Source organism: Mirounga leonina, unplaced genomic scaffold (assembly GCF_011800145.1).
Source record: "Mirounga leonina isolate KUSES-001 unplaced genomic scaffold, KU_Mleo_1.0 Mir_180, whole genome shotgun sequence".
In the NCBI taxonomy this organism is placed as follows: domain Eukaryota; kingdom Metazoa; phylum Chordata; class Mammalia; order Carnivora; family Phocidae; genus Mirounga; species Mirounga leonina.
This window is the reverse complement of record NW_023270469.1, coordinates 18,113,638-18,128,354: the sequence shown is the minus strand read 5'-3', so window position 1 is coordinate 18,128,354 and position 14,717 is coordinate 18,113,638. Positions and strand designations below refer to the sequence as shown.

The 14,717-nt window shown below is 45.8% G+C and overlaps 1 protein-coding gene across 1 annotated transcript in view; it reads right to left on the bottom strand.

Moving 5' to 3' along the window:
• RANBP10 (RAN binding protein 10) overlaps nucleotides 1–14,717 on the bottom strand; it is a 65,239-nt gene that overhangs the window by 28,639 nt on the left and 21,883 nt on the right. Inside the window, exon 3 of the mRNA XM_035024957.1 lies at nucleotides 13,738–13,790. Within this exon, the coding sequence (XP_034880848.1) occupies nucleotides 13,738–13,790 (53 nt within the window). The remainder of the gene's footprint in view (nucleotides 1–13,737; nucleotides 13,791–14,717) is intronic.

Here is a 14,717-nt window from a genome sequence, read left to right as displayed (position 1 = left end):
CCTGGCCCTCTGAATTCTCACGAGTGAATTCTTTCAGGGTTGATGAGAGGATTAAACGAGAATGGCTATGGAAGAACAGCCCGCAGGAAGTACTCACCCTTGAGTTTCCCTTCCCTCTCCATTTCTAACACCAGCTTCATGGTCAATCCCGGGCACTTGAGACTTCCTGTTTCCTTTATCCCCGAGGGAGCAAGCAAGGGTGGACCACCCACCTCTCCTAACTAACAGCTCACCAACGGCAGTCCCAGGCCTGCTCCACTCTGGGGAGCTGTCTGGGGAGGCCACCTGGCCCTTAGAGCACTTGACAGAGCTCAGCAGCCATGCCCAGTGGCTCTCAAAATGTCACTTGTGAGACTGGCTATGGAGGGAAGGTGCTGGGCTAGTTTGGTCAGGGTGATTAATGAGCCTGAGGTTGCTGTGGAGAGAACACATGTGTCCTGGGAGACCTCCTGGCAGGGCTGCTTCTCAAGGATGGCCACTTACTCAGAGCCATCCCTCCCTGGAAATGCATCAGATAAATGTTTCTTCCCAAACCTCAAATAGCTTAAAAAATCTGATAGGACCCACTGCCTGGAGCAGCTCAACAATGGATAATGGGAAAGCAAAAGAGAACTTTTCACTCAGCAGCTGCAGCGAGGTGGCATCAGAGAAGGCCCATCATACTACTCACATGGCTGCTACCCCAAACTCTCAGAACCCCTGGGACCAAGGAACAGGATCTATACAACCCTAAGGCTATGCCTCTGGCAGCTCCAAGCAAAAGGGGTCAAGGGTACCCTGGGAGTCTGCTCAGCATGGAAGCCAAGGTAAGGAGGGCAGGAGAAAAAGGCTCTACAGGTAGTTGGTGACACCAGGAACTGACACCAGGTGGAGCCTGCCCTCACAGGGGGATCCAGGCCCTACACTGAGATAGGAGCAGGTGTCAGCTTGAAACCGTAGGCAAGGCCAGGGGGTGTACAGCCAGCACCTGCATAAAAGAGGCCTTCCATGAGTCATACTCCTTCCCTGCCCCAAAAGAAACAGATACCTGATGGCCAGGGGAGCACAGGGAAGCCAGGAGGAGTCTAGCTAGGTCTGGGTAGGACAGGGCTCAAGTAGCATCTGCCATATTTAACAGAGCTACCCGCCTATACCTCAGGCTCCCATAAGACAGACTGGGTCTGTCATCCATGCTGAATCAGGCTAAGGAAAGGGGTGGCACTGTCCCACAAAACTGAGGGGTAACCTCAGCTTCTAGGCCTTGGTATCTCTCCTCTAGAGTTGGGTTCGCCTTTTCCTTGTCTCCAGTGAGCTCCTTTTGAACCTCTGGGAAAAGTCAGTGGATGGGTGACCCCTGGTAGTGTAGGAGCCTGTGACTTTGTACAGACTGCCAGACCCTGAAGATGGGCATGCACAAAACCCTTCCCACAAGGAGGCCCAGGCATGGTGGTGCAGGACACCTAGATACAGACTTCTGCCCAGCACTAGGGAAGCAAGGGACTGAGCAGTAACTAGTCCCCACTCAGCTCCACCCGGAGGTGGCCCCAGCCTCCAACCATACCAGAGAACACTTGAGAATCTCTGTTTTCAGAGACTGACAAACTCAGGTTTCAGAACTGGCCCTTCTGCTGTTGATGAAACCTCTTACCTCAAAAGACTTAACCTGTCCTGCAAAATAGTCTTAAATCCAGAATTTTTACCTCTGCTACAGAGATGGGAGCCGGTATTTGGAAGAAGAAAACAGGATACTTCAGACAAGAAATCTCAGGACCAGGAATAATAACTTCCATGCCTGACAGAGTTGCCTCACTTCAAAAGGCTGCCAAGCAGCCCTGATATGTTATGGTGATATGTTACGGTGATATGTTACGGTAATACAGGTCTCCCTGTGGCTGAGGCAAGAGGCCCACAGAAAAGGACCAGGACTTGGCTGGCCACGGGGCCCAGGGCCCTGCAGACCCAGGGAGGAGTAGCCCGGAGGCAGAAACATGAGACAAGCTCCGCAGCAGGGATGACAGTGGGTCCTGCAGCACTAGCACCATTAACTACCATGGGAACCAGCAGGGATTTTGAACAGCTACCTGGCTCTTGGGCCCCGACTGCCAAACCACCCTCTGCTCTGGACTTCCCAGTGGAACCCGGGTATCTACCCCTCCAGTCCCAGCCAGGTCATTTCCCAAGGATATCACAGACAGAGAAAGAACAGACTGAGCAAGGCAGTGAGGGCAGCTGGGCAGCACCAGGCACACAAACCCCAACCTATTCTTCCCACGACTCTGGTCCTGGGCAGCTGCTCCAGCAGCTTCAGAGAATCTCCTGACTGCCTGCCTCTTCTAGACAGGGCTACTTTGAGGCACTTTATAAGCATGAACTGCAAGGCCATCACCAGTCGGCTTCTTCCCTTTACCAGCCTAAGCCGGCACTCACTTGGGAGGCTTGTATGGTGCCTACAATCACACCAGTGTTGCTGAGGCCTGTTTCCAGGTGCTCTGCCATGGTTAGGAGCAGGTACACCCAGATTCCCAGTGGGGCCCTGATGACTCAATTCACCCAACCGGACTCATGGAGGGGCTGAGCAGCCCCCTGGCAGACTCCTGTGAAGCCCTGTAGATCCTGGGGTGAAAGATATCCAAAGACAGTGGTGTTTACAGGTGGACATGAGCAGGGCTCATCAGCTGGGGGGAACAAGGGTCTTCACACTACATGGAGTGGGACAGAAGGAGTGCCTGCTTAGTGGGTACCGACAAAGAGCATTTCCAGAGTACTGGAAACCCACCTACATGCCAGTAAACTTTAAGACATTCACTGTGCAAAGCCACCTGCTATTGGTATTTGCACTGAGCAGACACCTTACACTGCAAGTTATGAGGGTTTATTGTCAGTGCCTGCCACACTGACAGGCGCTAGCCTCGGCACTCGTGAACCTGGCATAAACACCCATGTTCTGCCCTCATCTCTGCTATCTGCTCTTCCTCTCACACGGCACGTGCAAATGTGAAATATCGGCTATTTGCAGAACCTGTCCCACCCAGCAGAAGCAGGCCCCAGCCACGAGATCGGGACACAAACATTCCCGGGGGCATGCTCCTAACAGACCATTCAGGGTAGGCTTAGTTAAGGTAAGCTCTAGGGGGAGGAAAAGATGTTCACTTGAACATGACCATCCTGTGGGAGCAGGCAGACAGTTCCCCTACTACCCTCCCACCCCCCTATCAGGGCCTAGTTGCGAGGTGCCATCTGCTTCAGGAGATATGCACCCTCCCAACCCCCAGTGCCCAGCTGTGGAGCTGCTTCTTTTCCAACAGTATGAAGTAAGTAAGCCTCAAGGGTTCTCCTTGGAGGGGTTGTAGTAATTAAGGTAATATACGGCACACCAGAACAGCTGCCTCCTGCTCAGAAATGGCAAGGAGAAAATTATCAGCTACCCAGCTCTGATGCACATGGGGCTACCTATCAACACAGCCTGAGTCTTCCTGGCCCTCTCTGAGGCACAAGGCACAAAAGGAAGATCTGTCTTATCCTCAACCCCTTCAAAGCACCCAAGATTTGGAGAAGCCCAAAACCTTCTCTCTAGCCATGCCCCTGGCTTTTCCTCCCTGCTTCCTCAATCCAGGGATCGCAGCCCATGCTGCTTGCTGCCAAATCAACAACGGGAGGGCCGGGCTGCAGGAACTCACCTGCCTGTAGATTATCCTGCCCTGCTTTCAAGCCATTTGCCCAAAAATTCTGACATTCTTATTTTGGACCACATGTGTTCCTTGGTTTCACATTTAATGGAGGCCAAAAACATCTTACAAAAGGTAAACATCAAAACTTCTGACCATGCAGAAACTTCTGACCATGCAAGCTGAGACGTGCCCATATGTTCCTGGGAAAGTCTGACTACCAGTCTCATACCAAAGGTACTCTGTTATCGTCTGCTCCCGGGACCAAGTGAGACCCCGAGAGTGGCTATCCCTACTCCCGACAGCCCTAGAGGCAAAGACGGCTGTGCTGAGCCAGTACACGAGAACACGTGAAACATCAATATCCTGACTTTATTTGCTATGCCATCTTCATCCTCCATAATTCAACTCCGGTTAATATGTACTAACATGGCTACTCAGATACAGAAAACACAAGCACTGGAAAGAAAATGTAGTTCCGATTACACCTAACTCCACTCTGTTATACAAACATTCATAAAAGAACTGTATTTATTTATTTATTTATTTATTTATTTATTTACTTACTTACTTACTTACTTATTTACTTAAGAACTTCAAATGTATAGGTACATCCTTCCTCAGGTAGGAAAAAATACTTTTTCTCAATTCCAACAAAAGCTAACATATATGTACACTTTCTTTATCAGGCACTATTCTAAGCACTTCACAAGAACTCACTAAATTCTCATAACCATTCCATATGTGAGTTACAAACTAGTATTGTTTGCATTTTACAGATGGAGAAATGAGAGGCACAGAGTAGTTACATAACTTACCTCAGGTAACAAAGCTGCCAGGATGCAAATGCAGATGGTGTGTCTCCAGAGTCCATGTTCTCAACCACTGACTGCATACTGCTCCACAAGCTGACCACAACCCTAAAGATCTGTTTCCACACATGACTAAATGTGAGCCCATAGTTGATTCAACGACACTGAGCCCTAACATACAGAGAAGGGGGGATGGTCACTCCTCTTATAGGTAGAAGGTGGGGGCAGAGCCCCCATGCACAATCAATGCCGCAATAGTTAGGGCAGAGTAGGGAGGCCAAGCTCCAAATAAAGGCTCCTCCCAGCCAAAGGCACGCTGCAGGCCAGCAGGGACCTGACTCAAGACTGGTTCCAGAACCACACTTGGCTTACGGAAGCCACGGTGCTGAGGCAGAGCCCAGCAAGATGCAGGAACAGCCCGAGTGCATTTGTGCTCACTCTGGGAGAGTGGTGATAAAAAGATGTGGCCCAAGTCCCAGCGAGAACACTGCTGGGTAAATATGAAGGAGTCCCACGAGGCAGGAAGGTAAGCGTCATCACAGAAATGTGGTCAGGACTAAAAGGATCAGGCAGTATTGCACAGGGGGACACAAGCAGGAAGGACACCCCCACAGCAAGAAGGGATCTATCAAGGGGCAGAGCAGGGTATGTTTGCAGCGTATCTGGGGCCTCACAAACATGCTGGTGTGCAGCCTGTATGGAGGGCAGGAGGGGCAGAAGATGCTGAGCAAGGCTCACAGGCCTGTATCCCTGGCAGAGGGGTCAGAAACACAAAACGGGCAAGGGACAGGAAGTGAAGAGCAGAGGCCTGAGGTAGAGAGATGAATCAGGAGGCCATGGAAAGAGCCCAGTGGGGAGGCAATGACAGTGAGGATAGAGAAGGGGGCCAGATTAAAGACACACTTGGGGAGTGGCAGAACCAAGAGATGAGGAAAGGGACAGGGCGAAGATTACTCTGAAGAGTGCCACCTGGGGGCTAGGGTGAACAGCGACTGTCAGTGGACACAAGGAAAGCACGAGGATCTGGGTTTTGCAGTCAGATAAACTTAGTTTGGAGCAAGCAGGTTCACTGTGTGCTGGACCTTCAACAAAGCACTGAGGCTTCTGGAGGTGTGACCTGCTCAAAGACAGAGTGGAGACAGAGAGGTGAGTTGTCTAATTGCCTGGATGGCTCACTAGCTGCCCTTCAGCTGCACTTTCAGGCCTTGGCAAAGTACAGTCAACCATTCATAGGCCAGAGAGTCTCTGGGCCCCTCAAAGAAAGAGAGAACTGCCTCTACTGCCTCCACACCCACTTCACTCAGCTCTTGTAAGTTCTAATCCGGAACAAGATACAGGCAACCAGAGAAGCAAGCAGCTCAGGGTAGAGGAGAAAGGAAGGGGGGGAGGGAGAGACAGAGAGACTGAGACAGAGAGAGAGAGTGTGTGTGTGTGTGTGCGTGTGTGTGTGTGTAAGACAGAGGTTATCTCCTACAGTCAAGAAGTACTTACTTCAGAGAGAGAGGGGTGGAGGCTCTCTCTCAGTCAAGTCCATCATCTGTTCTTACTGGTTTCACTCAACCAGATCAGGAACTATAAGAAAAGGGGCTTCAGTTCTACACTTGGGCCTCCCATTCCTCATAAGCTTTTCTTCCAGGACTCATGAAAGGCAGGAATATATTAGAGCCACAGACCAGGTACTTCTTGACAGCAGCACCTGGGTAGGCCAAGGCTGGACTCTTTCTTAGACCGACTCAGACAAGGGCTGTTCGACTTGCACTCTGCTACTTGCTCTGAACGACACTGAGACTTGGCATCAGAAATGGCTATCACCAGGCTACTTTATTAATAAAAGAATTCTTGAAACAAACTATCAGCAAAATCCTGAAAGCACAACACTAGTAGTTTGCAGTCTGTTCACCCACTATTCTGAAGACACCAAGCCAGATGAATTACTCCCACAGGGCCTGTCCTCCTCCCCATCTCTCTAATCCAAGATACCACCATGTTCTTCTGGGCCACTGAGACAGTCTCCTAACTGGCCTCCTTGCACCTGCTCCTGCCCCTGCCCCCTCCAACCTGGGCTGATCACACCCCTGCTTAAATCCCTCAGTGGCTCCCTGCAATACCCTACCCACTGTCTTCCTGACCCAGCACCAACCATCAGACCCACAGCTGCTTAAGCCCTCCAACCTGAAGCCCTCAGCCCTTAGGCACAAGGTTGCAGGTAACATTATTTTCAAAATTTCTTTTACCTTCTGGTAACAAATTCATAAAATAGACTGACATGTAAATGAATAAGAAAAAACAAATGTATAGGAAACTCTATGGCAGACTGGGAACAAACTCTGTACCTACATATTTCACAAAACCTGATGTGCTGGAGTATAAATCAGCATTAGGCAAATTTTTTAAAAGGTAGGCCACATCATATTCCTGATCATGATGGAATAAGGTCAGGCTCAGCCAATTACACAAAAATTAAATAGTGCCCAATCATGTGAAAATTACAGAGCACTCTACTGTCTTGAACACAACCTGGGTCAGGAAGAAAATCAAGAATAAAGAATGTAGGGCGCCTGGGTGGCTCAGTTGGTTGAGCGACTGCCTTCGGCTCAGGTCATGATCCTGGAGTCCTGGGATCGAGTCCCATATCGGGCTCCTTGCTCAGCAGGGGGTCTGCTTCTCCCTCTGACCCTCCCCCCTCTCATGTGCTCTCTCTTTCTCATTCTCTCTCTCTCAAATAAATAAATAAAATCTTAAAAAAAAAAAAAAAAGAATAAAGAATGTAAAAACTATCTTAAAATGAAAAGCTCAAACTAAAACAGTATATAAAAATTTGTAAGAGGGGGTGCCTGGGTGGTGTAGTTGGTTAAGGTGTCTGTCTCTTGGTTTCGGATCAGGTCATGATCTCAGGGTTGTGAGACTGAGCCCCACGTCAGGCTACATGCTCAGTGTGGGGTCTACTTAAGACTCTCTCTCCCTCTGCCCCTCCTCAACACGCTCTCTCTCTTTTCTCTCTCTCAAATTAATTAATTAATTTAAAAAAAAATTGTGAGGGGCATATGGGTGGCTCATTCGCTTAAGTGTCTGCCTTTGGCTCAGGTCATGATCCCAGCGTCCTGGGATCAACTCCCACATCGGGCTCCCTGCTCAGCAGGGAGTCTGCTTCTCCCTCTCCCTCTGCCCCTCCCACTGCTTGTGCTCTTTTGCTATCTTTCTCTCAAATAAATAAATAAAATCTTAAAAGAAACATTTTGTGAGAAGTACGTAGAAAAAAAAAATCTAACGGGGCGTCTGGGTGGCTCAGTCCTTAAGCATCTGCCTTCGGCTCAGGTCATGATGCCAGGGTCCTGGGATGGAACCTCACATCGGGCTCCCTGCTCAGTGAGCCTGCTTCTCCCTCTCCCTCTGCCTGCTCCCCCTGCTTGTGCGCTCTCTCTCTGTCAAATAAATAAAAATAAAATCTTAAAAAAAAGGAAAAAATATCTAACAATAAAATTCTATCTTTATTAGTGAGAAAATTAAAATACAATGACAAACCTATACTTAAGAGTATGGGGGGAAATAAACAAACCAAAAGGCAAAGGAAATAAAAGTAGAAGCAAAAATCTTCAACAAAATACTAGCAAACTGAATCTAGCATCATACAAAAAGATAACACAAGATCAATATACAAAAATCAATTACATTTTATACACTTGCAATGAAGAACCTAAAAATGAAATTAATAAAACAATTCCATTCACAGTAGTATCTAAAAGAATAAAACACTTAGGAATAAATTTGACAAAAGAAATGTAAAATTTATGATCTGAAAATTAGAAAATATTGTTGAAGCAAATTAAAGAAGATCTAAACAAATGGAAAAACACTTCACGTTCATGGATCAGAAAGTTTAACATTATTAGGATGGCAATACTTCCCAAACTGATCTATAGATTCAGTGCAATCCAATCAAAATCCCAGCTGACTTCTTTATAGTAATTAACAAGCTGATTCTAAAATTCATATAGAATTGCAAGGGAACCAGAAGAGTCAGAACAATCCTGAAAAAGAAGAAAAAAGTTGAACGACTCACACTTCTGATTTCAAAACTTACTACAAAGCAACAGTAATCAAGACAGTATAGTACAGGCAAGGACAAATATATAGATCAATGGAATAGAACTGAGAATCCAGAAAAAAAATCCATACATCTCTGGTTCAAATGATTTTCAACAAAGGTACCAAGATCATTCAGTAAGGAAAGAATGGTCTTTTCAACAACTGATGCTAGGGCAATTGGATAGTCACATGCAAATGAATGAAGTTGGATCCTTACCTCACACCATAAACAAAAATTAAATGTATCAAAACCCTAAATAAAAGTTGTTACCACATGACCCAGCAATTCCACTCCTTAAGTATATAATCAAATGAAACGAAACATATGTCCACACAAAAACTTGTACACAAATGTTTATAGCATAAATCATAACAGCCAAAAAGGAGAAACAAGACAAATATTCATTAAAAAAATCCAAATATTCATCAACAGACACATGGATAAGCAAAATGTGATATATCCATATTATAGAATATTATTTGGCCATAAGAAGGAATGAAGTTCTGATACACACTACAACTTAGATGAACTTCAAGAACCGTATGCTAAGTAAAAGAAGCCATACACAAAAGGCCACCTGTGGGGGGGCCTGGGTGGCTCAGTCGGTTAAGCGTCTGCCTTCAGCTCAGGTCATGATCCCAGGGTCCTGGGATCGAGCCCCGCATCAGGGTCCCTGCTCTGCAGAGAGCCTGCTTCTCCCTCTCCCACTCCCCCTGCTTGTGTTCCCTCTCTTTCTGTGTCTCTCTGTCAAATAAATAAATAAAATCTTTTTTTTTAAAAAAAAAGGTCACCTGTTATATGACTCCACTGATATGAAATGTCCAGAAAAGGAAAATCCATGGAGACAGAAAGGAGATTAGTGGTTTTCAGGGGCTACAGGGAAAGAGAATCAGGGAATGACTGCTAATGGGTATGGGGTTTCTCTTTGGGGTGATGAAAATGTTCTGGAACTAGATAGAGGTGATGGTAGCACAACTCTGTGACTACACTAAAACCACTGAAATGTACACTTTAAAGGGGTGAATCTTATGGTCTGCTCAGCAGAGTCTGTTTAAGATTCTCTCCCACTCCCTCTCCTGTCCCTCCCCCTGCATGCTCTCTCTCTCTCTCAAATAAAGAAATAAATCTTTTTAAAAAGAAGTTTTATTGATTTAAGTAATCTCTACACCCCACATGAGGCTTGAACTCATGACCCCGAAATCAAGAGTCATGTGCTCTACTAACTGAGCCAGCCAGGAGCCCCTTTTTAGGTTTTGGATAATATTAATCGTAGCCATTTTCCTATAAAGAGAATCAGATGACCAAAGCAGAATATACTGAAAGTGATGCCGTAAGAAAGAAGGTACCTGAACAAGCTAATAAGAAAGGAAAGGAAAGTCTTCAAAAGATGTCCTCCCCAAAAGACCAACTGGCTCTGACAGATTCGCTGATAAATTTTTCTAAACTTACAAATCAAAAGTAATCTACATGTACAGCCGTGAAAATAAGGAACCCACCCAATGACCAAGTAGGACTCTTCTCAACTAAACAAGATATGCTGAGTTATCTCAATATACACCCATAACGCACTTATAAATATAACTGTCCACTTATGATTAAATGCTTCTAGTTAAGTATTTCAGAATAAGGAAAGGGAGTCCTTTTTTTAAGCAAAATCTACCACCTTCTGAAGTTCTATCACACGCCTAAGCTCTTACAATTCTTACTGCCCAGGCAGCCCATCTTAGCCTCCTCTACACTAGTTCACTCTTGAACTAGTTACTTATTAGCAAATCTGATCACATTTTGCCTATGTTCAAAATACTCCTGCAATCCCCACTGCTTAAATAAAGAAGTCCTGGCCCCTTGACATGGAACATAAGACTCTTCCTTCAACTGGGTCATCCTGACTGTCCCCAGGAAGCCATCCCATCACACTAGACAACTTAGAGATCTACTCACAGGCCTTATTGTACCACCACCCAGACCCACCTGGCAAACTCCTATATGTCTCTCGACACCAGGCTGAAACGACACCAGGCTGAAACACCCCTGTAAAGCCACAGTAACCAACCACCACTCCAACCACTACTTTCCATGAAACACAACAGTATCTATCAAGAAGATACACCAGTACTCAAACATCTTATCTGAAGTTGTAACACCAAAGTCTCAAATTCTACACCCAGCCTAGGCCACCATCATCACTCACCTCCCACAACCATATATCCAAACAGTCCCAACAGCCTTCATCACAACCAAGGGTCTCTTGGAAATCAGAATCAACAACCAGAAAGGCTTTAGCAGCTGCCATCCTCCATCTCATGTCCCCAGTGGAATACATGCTTGTAGCTTCAGGTCCAAATCTTTATGAATGATGATACTTTCAGTTTTGGAGAATGTATGCTCATTAAGCCTCCCACACACATACCAAAAAAAGCAACCCCAGAAAATGGAAAGTGCCGAAGGGGATTCTGATCTTCCAAATCCAGCATTGGGATGAACAGTAACAGGCCCACCATCATTCCTAAGAGGAATGTCTCCCCTCTACCCCTACCTACATCTGTCCTGTGCTAGGTCTTCCCAGCCATTCAGCCAGCCTTGTACCCTGGGAAAGCCAGACGCATCCATTCTTCCTAGGGAGAATCCCTATCTAGCTGCAATCTGATTCCTACTTTCTACCTTAAGGAATAATCAGGGAGATTATCAGATATGGCAGAAAGGAAAGCCCTCAGAGCTGGCAGGCAGAGTGAAATGAAAACAGGCATAATACCTACAGAGGCCCCTTTCTCCTGCTGAACAAGAGATGCACCACTCAGGATGTAAAAAAAAGTGCCAACTCTCCTGATACGTTAGTGGGGGAACTAACACCTCATCCACTGTCTCCGAGCCCCTTCTCCTATAGGCCCACATCTGGGCCTGGACAGGGTCTGACTGCACAAGGGCCCCACATGGACTTCCCTACAATGCTACATTCACGACATCAAAGCACATGACCAGCAGCTGCCCTCCAACTGGCCCGGAGGGGGTCAAAACCCCATCTTACGAATGAGGCAAACAGATCTGGCCAGCTCCACATGGCTCCATCTCAAAGAGATTCAGGTCAGCCCAGGTAGACCTTGAACCTCCCCCTCCCACTTCATCTGCTCCACTCTATGGATCTCAAACCAAATGAGCCATGCAAAAAATGGTTCTTACTAAAGAAGGATGAGTATGTGGAACTTAGAATACCAAGCCAAGCACATGGTAAAAGGCTATATTCCAAATCTACCTGAAAGACAGATGTGAGGACTCCTTCATACAAGGCATTGGCTTTTGTTTATTTTGTTTTAATTCTATTTATACCTTTTAAACAAATAATATGTTCACAGGAAAGAAAATGTGAAAACTTTGAAAGTGAAAAATCTCCTTCCCAGTCCTATCTCTAGCCACCCTGTCCCTTCCCAAGGGATAGCTGATAGTACAAGTTTTTCTGTAGCTTTCCAAAGATATTCAATGCATGTACAAGCAGGTATAGATATGTTCATTTTGCCTTTTTTATTTTTGCACATTTGGTAGCATATTATACACTGTTCTATGCCTTATATTTTCTACTTAACAATATATCCTAGAGATTACTCCAAATCAGTACCTAAAGAACCTCCTCATTCTCTTCACGGCTGCATAGTATTCTTTTCTGTGGATTAACAAAAATTCATTTAACCAATGTTCAGGGTTGCTTAAAGTGACAGTTAATAACAGATTATAATAGTTACTTCTATATAATAAGCCTCTTTCCTCTGCCACCAAAGCAGTGCAAAAGTTCAAAGAGCACATTTGAAGTAAGAAAAAGATTAAGGGGCACCTGGGTGGCTCAGCTCGTTAAGCTGCCGACTCGATTTCGGCTCAGGTCATGATCTCAGGGTTTTGAGATTGAGCCCCTTGTCCCTCTTCTTCCCCCTCTGTCCCTTCTCCCTGTTGCAGGCATTCTCTCTCGCTCTCAAATAAATAAATAAATAAAATATTAAAAAAAAAAAAAGATTACAGCCACATGCTACACGAAGAAGCCAAACATACCACACATATCCTGATTAATAACTAAAGGCCAGTTTTCACTCAGATCAAAGCTGAAAATTTTCAGACTCCTGACAATTAGTTGAATCCTGAGCAAGTCTACATTTCAAGTACTTGAAATTAGTCAATTAGAAAAAAAAAATCTGAGGGGCGCCTGGGTGGTTCAGTTGGTTAAGCAACTGCCTTCAGCTCAGGTCATGATCCCAGGGTCCTGGAATCAAGCCCTGTATCGGGCTCCCTGCTCAGCGGGAGGCCTGCATCTCCCTCTCCCTCTATCTGTTACTCTACCTGCTTGTGCTCGCTCTCTCTCTCTGTCAAATAAATAAATAAAAAGAAAAGAAAATCTGTGACTGATATTAAGCATAGATGGGAAAAGATGTAACGTTGAAGTGCTGCTCTCTCTTTGGAAAAGCCAGCTGCCTTCTCTGTGTCTGAGGCACAAAAAGTAGAGAGAGCCAGGCCAAAAACACAGGGACTTTGCCTGCCTTCATGGCGGTGCCAGGGCATCTTGCACCATGTCACTTAGGCCACTGAAGGGAGAAATGGACTTAGGACCATCTTCTGGAACTCACCAGCTTCTGGTGGAGGCTTCTATCCCTTCAACTGTACACAGCCCAAGACTGGGCATGAGCCACTGGGCAGAAAGCAGCTGAAAGGGTGCCTGGGTAGTAGCAGAGGACCATCTGCAGGGTCCAGAGATTCCACAAATCTGAGGTTGCTGACTGCCAACCCAAGTCTCGCACACTTCCTATTTATTAAAAAATCACCTCGACCATGTTCCAAATGGGAGGCCACTTAAAGACTGATGGTTAATAATGGTGAAGTAACAGAGAAGCCAGGGTTGGCAGGAGCCTTCTTCTCCATATATGCCGGAGTCCCAAACTGGTCAAAGGCCAATGGGAGTAAGGGCTACTAAGGCCTATCTCCACTAGGAGCAAGCTCAGGTTGGTTTTGACTGCAAACAGTTCAAATTCCAATTAATTTTTGGAATGGAAGCCCATACCATTCCAGCATGGCCACGTTTTAGGATCTTCCACCCAATGGCCTGGCTTTAGGTAAGGTAGTCAGCAAAATTCCCTCCAGCCTCTTGGCTGCCGCCATGATTCTCATCACAGAATGGATCAGAAGAGCAGAACAAATATTCTCTTAACCGGTGACTCACCAGGAAGTCTGTTCATGTTGACGCCTTGAGCTGAGAGTCCTATTCCCATGTACCTTCAAAAAATCACACACAAAAAATTTTTGGTTAGCAAATGATTATGCATCTCCCTTCTAAAATATTTCTTGGTAAAAGAAAAACAGGAAAAACAATGAATATAGAGATTCTTAACACACTAGTGGTTCTTGGAGAGCCTTCACATTTTGATTTTCTAATGAAAATCATCTCAATGCCTTAAATAGCTGGAGAAACAAGAGGTAGTGTCTGTAACCAGGAACTTCAGTTTCAGACTAAAGTTTCCTGAAATCACTGCTTCCAGTCCTCCCTTGGTTTCTGGCTCCAGCTAAGGCAGCAGAATCTATCTTCAAGAAGTACCTAAAGTAAGTAGCTGAATCCTAAGTAGTACTTGGCAGAACAATGCAAGATCAAGCTCACAGGGACAAGCCACTCTTCACCAAGGACCAAGACACGGAAAAACTACAGCTATATCCCCTATGCTATACTTTACATCTCTAATCCAGGCCCATTTTAAACATTTTTTTTTAAAGATTTTATTTATTTGACAGAGAAAGAGAGAGCGTGAGAGAGAAAAAGAGAGAGCACAACCGGGGGGAGGGGTAGAGGGAGAGAGAGAAGCCGACTCCCTGAGCAGGGAGCCGGATGCGGGATTTCATCCCAGCACCCTGGGATCATGACCTGAGCCGAAAGCAGACGCTTAACTGACTGAGCCACCCAGGTACCCCTACACAAAAATGTTTTTTAAAGTAATTACATAGGGTTGCCTTCTTTTGACCATTCCCAAGTGGCTGCACATTTACATTCCAATTGTTCCCTGTTGTAAATAATTCTGCAAGGAACACTTCCACATACATTTCCCCATCTTGGATTATTTCTTTTTTTCCCCCCGACATGCTCCATGAACCTACATACCTGTTTCCTAACACTACCTGAGTTCCCACAACATGGTGCTCCTGTCTCTGCAA